The sequence below is a fragment of the Formica exsecta genome, unplaced genomic scaffold (genome assembly GCF_003651465.1).
Source record: "Formica exsecta isolate Colony F162 unplaced genomic scaffold, ASM365146v1 scaffold170, whole genome shotgun sequence".
In the NCBI taxonomy this organism is placed as follows: domain Eukaryota; kingdom Metazoa; phylum Arthropoda; class Insecta; order Hymenoptera; family Formicidae; genus Formica; species Formica exsecta.
In genome coordinates this window covers 274,902-282,472 of record NW_021849016.1, presented here as the reverse complement: position 1 = coordinate 282,472, position 7,571 = coordinate 274,902, and the positions used below count along the sequence as shown (strand labels likewise).

At 32.9% G+C, this 7,571-nt stretch overlaps 2 protein-coding genes across 7 annotated transcripts in view; one reads left to right on the top strand and one right to left on the bottom strand.

The window, feature by feature from the left end:
* Position 1: 1 nt before the first annotated feature.
* LOC115233326 lies at positions 2–1,145 on the bottom strand. Its single transcript, XM_029803667.1, has 4 exons — positions 787–1,145; positions 437–556; positions 178–329; positions 2–26 (listed from the first exon to the last, which is right to left on the bottom strand). Exons 1-4 carry the CDS (start codon positions 847–849, stop codon positions 2–4), a joined length of 360 nt encoding a protein of 119 aa, XP_029659527.1. The 5' UTR covers positions 850–1,145.
* Positions 1,146–6,316: 5,171 nt separating this feature from the next.
* LOC115233310 (chondroitin sulfate synthase 1) overlaps positions 6,317–7,571 on the top strand; it is a 20,321-nt gene continuing 19,066 nt past the window's right edge. For 4 of the 6 annotated variants that reach the window (XM_029803643.1, XM_029803639.1, XM_029803644.1 and 1 more), the window contains exon 1: positions 6,317–6,479. The gene's annotated coding sequence lies outside the window, so the exon portion shown is untranslated. Of the gene's footprint in view, positions 6,597–7,571 lie in introns of all 6 variants that reach the window. The other 2 variants (XM_029803641.1, XM_029803642.1) reach the window with 2 other exon arrangements.

Here is a 7,571-nt window from a genome sequence, read left to right as displayed (position 1 = left end):
GTTATCCTCCGATCTCCGATGAGATACTAGAAAAAATTGTGAGTACAATAGATTTTTCTATTGTTAATAATAAAATATTAATTTATGAAAAATATAAAATGTTTCGTATTTGTTATTTTTATATTATAAAAATATAAAAATATTTTTTTTACATATACGCAAAATATCTCGTTGTACCTTGCATTTAAAGCTCCAACTATAGCTTCTTTCCCTTGTAATAATTCTTCCAGTTCTGCAACACGTCCTGCTAATCCTTCTAGATCACCATCTCCTTCGCTTATACTTACACTGCTGTGTGTTATATCTCTCGAGGATATATCTTCATTTATCTTTACGTAAAAAGAAAAATATAACATGAACAATCAATACTAATTATGCAAAAAAATACTGTATGTTAAATATACAATTACGCAAAGCTATTGTTTTTTATCCTTACGCCAGATTCTTTAACCAATGTAGATTTTTCGTTGTGTAATGATTCGTCGTCAGACTGTTCCACGCATTGCATATTTGTACCTATGTTTTTACTAGATCGCTTTGCTTTGTATTTCTCCAACTGTAACGAAAAGTCGAAATTATTATTAAATACATCAGATCTTAATAATATATTCTTATAACGCAGACTGTGCTATTTATTGAAAATAGAGTTGATGAAACAGATAGCAAATTAACATGAGCATAAAATTAATAATATAAACAAATGATGTAATTGGAGTAAACAAAAAGAATACACAGTAGAAACGATGAACGTCTCGATAATAGAGAAAAGAAAAAGAGGAGGCTTGCCATTTCTCTGCCGGCTTCCAGCGAGCGTTTTCTACGCTCGTCTTTATCGGGTGTCGCGCTCATCCCGATGAATTTCGAAATGGCTTGACCTGCATAAAAGACGTTTGAACACAAAGAACGTATTCGTTCACCTGCCCATTCGCTTCCTCACAGGCTACATTTCAAATTTTGCACTTCGATGTGAGCTGATACAGCTTAGCTAGTCATCACGCGATCTTAACTCGCCGTGATTACGTCGCTTATTGTTCGTTAAAATAATAAAAACACTGAAAAACACAAATTTCCAAAGCAGTTAATTAATAAAACGCTCAACGAAAGCGGTTGGAAACGGTTGGTCTAAAACGGTCGCGCGTTAGAGTGCGTTCGAAAATTCTACCAATTTAATTAAATTGACCAATTTGATTTGACCAATCGGGACAAAAGGAGCAAAGATTTCTTTGTCCTAATTGGTCAATGAAACCTAACTTTACCTAACGGGTAGGATTTTCGAACGCGTCCCTAGTCGTGCCAACACGACAAATAAAAAATCAAAAATTTAATCGAGGATGTTGACAGTGTGAGTCGATAACGTCATGTTACAAATCTTGTTGTGGCTTCGTTATCCTCCGATCTCCGATGAGATACTAGAAAAAATTGTGAGTACAATAGATTTTTCTATTGTTAATAATAAAATATTAATTTATGAAAAATATAAAATGTTTCGTATTTGTTATTTTTATATTATAAAAATATAAAAATATTTTTTTTACATATACGCAAAATATCTCGTTGTACCTTATTCTTATATATATTACGTATATGCTTTTTCTTTTCTTTATTTTTTTTTTCGAACAGAGTGGAAACATTTTATTTTATTCTAGTATAATTAATTTACATTTGATGTAGAACGAGTTTTTCTTACGTGAAATGACTTGTTGCAATATGCATATTATACAATGCAAATTTTACGCCCACGCTCTCGTTTACGCGCGCAAAATTTTAGTTTAAAATTTTATATAATTAATAAAAATTATTAGAATATAGTATATATTTTTTCCACATATAAATTCTTTTTCAGGGCATAATAATTAGAAAACAAAAATATAAGGTCAGGTTTTCAATCGTTAATATACACATCTTAAAAAAAAATTGTGATGTAATGTATTTTATTTTAAAAGATATATAAGTAACGTGTAAAAATTTCTCACTAATTTCTGATCTACGAATATAAAATTATACTTGCTAATTTAACTATATTATCAAGACTTTTATTATCGTGCAAATTTTCTCTCTATTCGTCGAATTTCATTTTTATCCACGAATATAGCATGATAATAGCGTTGCATGTTGTAAAGTTGATCCTTTCTTTGCGAGAAATACTTTTTGTAACTGTACGCACACTTATGTTAGTAAGAAGCGGTACAAAAAAGAGCTCTAAAGAAAACTCGCGTGTTCCCACAGTATTTTCTTTCTCTCTATATATATATGTATCAGACTTTTTCGTATCAGTGTATCGTGAAATTTTTGACGTTACATTTGAGTTTGAACCTCCAAACTATTTCTTTTCTTGTTTCACATATACATTCACATAATTGGAAAATTTGTTTTCTTGTTAAAAAATATGCCGGTTAAAATTTTTGTGTTAAATATTTAACACATTTATGTGTTAATTTAACATATTGCTATTGTGTTAATTGAACTCAAGTGTTAAATTATTAAAACAATTAAAAAAAGTGCAAAAATAACACAATGTGCACCTATTTTTAATTTTACACAATGGATATACTCCGTATTATTAGTGACAGGATTTATTTGTTAAAATTTACAGAAAAAAATGTTGATTTTATTCTACAGTAGGAATGAGAGTATAGACCGTCAATAACATTTTTCCAAGTTAATTTTATCATTAAAAAATTGTTGATTTTACACAAAATTTATTTCAAATTACTTTGAGGTTTGCATTTATTTTGTGTTAAAATATTAACATAGTATTAGTGTCCGAACCATTTAACATATCCATATATTATGTTAAATTAATACAAAAACTTGTATGAACCGTTTGGGACATGTGATATCTGTTAAATTTAACACCAATTTTTCAACTGTGCATGTTCCCTCTATTATAAAACATTCGCTTGTCAGATTTATTTTGATTTGTCGTCATCACCGGAATACAGGGTGGAGATTCGGATAATAAATTTATTAAACTACGTGCCCTTTCTCATACCACGTACACCGTTTACGCGCATTTCACGCGTGCGTTCCTACGCATCGTTCCTTCGTGTCTTAATCCGATCGTTCCGGTCTATCAAGAATCGAGCGCGGCGAATGAGAGATAATGCGAAATTCACGAAGCGTAAAGGTATATAGGTTCAATTCGCCTCTATTCTATTTCGACGGAACTTCCTGCTTTACAGACACGCAGCTATAGCGGACCCGCATATAACGGCGGCTTCTCTAGAAGTGTTCTCTGCTATATTGCTAGGTCTGGGTGGGAGAGCGTTTAACGATGCGAGCACTCGCGATGTGATGTCACGCACATGTGCGTCCGATACAAAGTTGAACTTCATGTTTGTTCGTCAAACGAGTTTGTTGCTCGCGATTACGCTCTCTGAAGTGATGTTTGACAACTGTGAAAAGATTCTACAATTACTGTGTCATTGCATTTCCGTGTTTCAAGTAGAGAAGCAGCGCGTTTAAATTTTCTATTCAATAAAATAAAATATTTTATTATTGCTTTGTGATTAAGCAATCCAACAATTTTTTTATTATATTTAACCAGTTCACTGGTAATGATCATATATGGACACCATGAATAACTCTGTCAATTTGCAACGGATTTATTTCAGTACATTAAACTTGATACACCCATGTTTTTTGGATCGATGACTAATACGAAATTATTTACTCTTACCAGTTTTGGCACAAAAGGTTGATTTTGGGTCCACTAGTGAACTAGTTAATTAATTTCGTTGATTCTCAAGTATACAGGGTGTTCTAGATTAGGTCAATAAAACTTTATGGTCCTATAGAAAATTGAATTTGGAACAAAAAAGTTTTGATAAACATAGGTCCAGAAACATTTCGTTAAAAAGTTATAGCTAATAAACTTCAAAAAATTACATTTTTTTTGATGATTTTAAAAAATAACTTTATATCCCTTTATTTATCTGAAAAAAATAACGAAATAAATCTTATGGGTAATTAAATAACTAAATTACATAAATTTTATTTAATTCTGATAAGATGTTCAAAAGAAAATAAGCTCAAAACAAGAAGAAAAGCAGAAACTTGAAAAAATCACTTTTTGATGGTCTTTGTGTAAACACTACATTCGTAGTGCAAATATTGCAAATGCAAAAAAAATGTATAAAAATGTTCTTATTTTTTATTATAACTAATTACTTACAGAGAGTTTATTAGCTATAATTTTGTAACAAAGATAACCTATGTTTATCGGAATTTTTTGGATTTAATTCTGATAAGATGTTCAAAAGAAAATAAGCTCAAAACAACAAGAAAAGCAGAAACTTGAAAAAATCACTTTTCGATGATCTTTGTGTAAACACTACATTCGTAGTGCAAATATTGCAAATGCAAAAAAATGTATAAAAATGTTCTTATTTTTTATTATAACTAATTACTTACAGAGAGTTTATTAGCTATAATTTTGTAACAAAGATAACCTATGTTTATCGGAATTTTTTGGTTTCAAATTCGATTTCCTATAAGATCCTATAAGAAGTTTCATTGACCTAATCTGGAACACCCTGTATAATCGATATTCCTGAGGAGACACGGTATTGAAAAATAATTGATAAATCAATAAGAGATTACTTAATCAATTAAGAATTGAATTATTGAATTATTAGATGAAATTGTAGGGTGTCAAGAAATGCTGTTATCGCGCTGTTACGATATAAAACGTGGAAGATGTTAAAGCTATTTAGAGACGCGTTTAGCCAATCTTTCAATTCACCATTTTCCGGTTCATTAAAGATTCAGATGCGATCGACACAAGATGAATCGATAGACCACATCATCGATAGGAGATTGCGTGTTTATCATAGACGAGAAGAGAAAGAAAGAGTAGATTGAATATTTATTTAAATATTCCATGTGTTGTCGCGCGCTCACTTCCGTGCGGGATGGGATTAATGAATCGCTCTAATGATCCAATCAACTTGTAAACGTGCCGTGTCATTCGAAGAGCGGAATGCGCTTCGTATACTTGCGATTAATGAAAATGACTCATCATACGTGTGCGGATGATGGTGGTCGATGACTGCTGGGCGTTTTGCAAACTGTCATTATGTGTAATTTTTGATCGCTATTGTGTTGTATTTACACGCAGAGATTCTCCATCTTGCACAATCTATCGGACGGATTTTAAATAATAATTCAGTAGCAAATATTACAAACTAAACGGTCATTCAACGAGAGCTTATGATCGTTTGCTACAATCAGCAGAGATTCGACTACAAAAATCTGATTGTATCTGTTATCAATTGTGCTTATCTCGATGTTTTAATGTCTTGTTCTTTTTTTTCAAAATTGCATGTTAATTGAATATAATCGATTTAACGAAATTTTATTAAACGTTTGTCAGTACCCTTTTTAATTCTTTATACATTTTTTTTTTCAGTTTTATATGAAACGTAAGTGCAATTAAATTAGATCGGCCAATTTTATACATGGAAAAAAAAAATGCTGTTGCTTCAATTAAAGTCTACGTTACGGGCTGCCACAGACATACATAGTTCATTCAATGATATTTTTATTAGACCAAATATCTGGATAGTTGTTTTAATAATCCAGATATTTGGTCTAATAAAAATATCATTGAATGAACTATGTATGTCTGTGGCAGCCCGTGACGTAGACTTTAATTGAAGCAACAGCATTTTTTTTCCGTGTAGAATGTCAGCAAATACACAGAAGGTACATATGTACCACTAGCTTTTGTGAAATTTGGAATCAATCTAAAGTAGACTTTACCAGAATTTTAACTTGATACTAATTGCTAAAATACCGGATGCTGAAATTGGAAAATGAGTGAAGAATGACAATCTTCCTTCCGACAATTTCGTTAAAGAAAAATAAACTCCGAATACGTGCAGAAAATATTCGAGGATATTCGAATCTTGGCGTGAAACTTTGAAAAATCGCAAACGCTCTTTCAATCGTCAGCTGATGCGAAATCCTGCGTCCGGATGATTTTACGCTGCTCCAAAGCGTATCCTGGGTGATGCGTTTCAAAAGCCGGTGGAATTTGGCAACAACTGGGAGTACAACCGGAAAAAGAGCCGGAGGGAAATTCGACGGGCCTGTCCAAGATTGTCGAGGTCAGGTTAGGAGCGGCTTTCGCGACGGATTGCAAACAACACATTATCATCAGGCCGAGATACAAAGCAGTTTGGAGAGGAGGGAGTCTCGTCCCATCGGTCGAAAAGCTCCTCGGCTTTGCCGCGTTCGACCCATCGGATCGGTTCACCCGGTCTGGGGCTCCTCCACGCTCGCTCCGTCCGCCTTGCCGTGGCTGCCGGTTCTGGTCCCTCTCAGTCGCGGCGGTGGCATCCTGCTGCTCGCAACACGCGTCTCGGCCCGATTTGAAAAGCGGTCGTGGCCGCCGCTGCTTGCTTCCGCGCCGGTTTTTAATCGGATCGCATATTTCCGGCGTGGGCGAGGGTATACTTTACAGCCGCCGCATCTCCGTAAGTTTCTCCGCAGATTAATATGAATATTATTCCGATACTCCGATCGCATCGCGTTTGTCAATTCAAGGTGTGACAGGAAATTCTAGAAATTTAATAATTAAGAAGAAAACGATGGTATTATTATGATACATTTTTATCAAAATCATTGTTTCACTTTTATAACATGTGAATAAAATATATTTCTTTTTAGTGGCTTTTTTTATTTATTAAAAATTTTTATTGTGTTCCTGATATAAAAAACGGATAAAGAATTGTTCTTTTTTTTTTTTTTTTTTTTTTTGTTTATAAAATTTTTATGGTCAAACGAAAGGTTTCTTTTCTATGAAAACAATCACAAGTGGTGGCATAAAAAATGTTGCGAATAATTGTACGTATATATTATTTATATACACACATATAATCGTATCTTGTATTTTGAAAAGTAACTGCAATATTAATAATAATAGCGCAAAAGATTTAAATTTTATGATATTTTAATCCGATTTATTTATCGAAGCGTGTGTATGTGTGTGTGTGATAAAAATCACAGCTTTATACATTCTTTAAAAAAATCCACTATATTTTCTTTATATGTTTCACCGTATAATGTAATTCACAATTCGTCTGTCTTACTAAAATTAGATAAAACCTTCCAATACATGTCTTCAAATAATATTTATTATTGACTGAGTTGCACTTAAATCTCGAAAATGTCGTTTTTAGGAGCTCTGCATTATTTACGTTTTACGAGACTGTCCCGTCTCAACCGCACAAACCAATGATGGATATTACTTGCGGCTTCTCCAGATTGCACCCGAAAGAAAGAACAAAGATGAGACATAAGACTTTTACAGGTGGCGAATAATTAAATTGTCCCTTTTCAGAGGATTTAATCATGTGTTAAAATTTTTCAATACTTCTCTCGCGAGAAATTCGCTGGCATTTTAATGGCCTCGAAGTTTCTTCTCGGTTTGTTGGCATTCGGAGATAAAAGTTTCGTCAAACATATAATTGATTGCAACACTTGTATGAGCCTCTCCAACTCACCGCTTTTAGGTGCAATGTTTTTTTTTCGTGACTTTTTTAGCCGTTCAAACAATTAGGAATGCC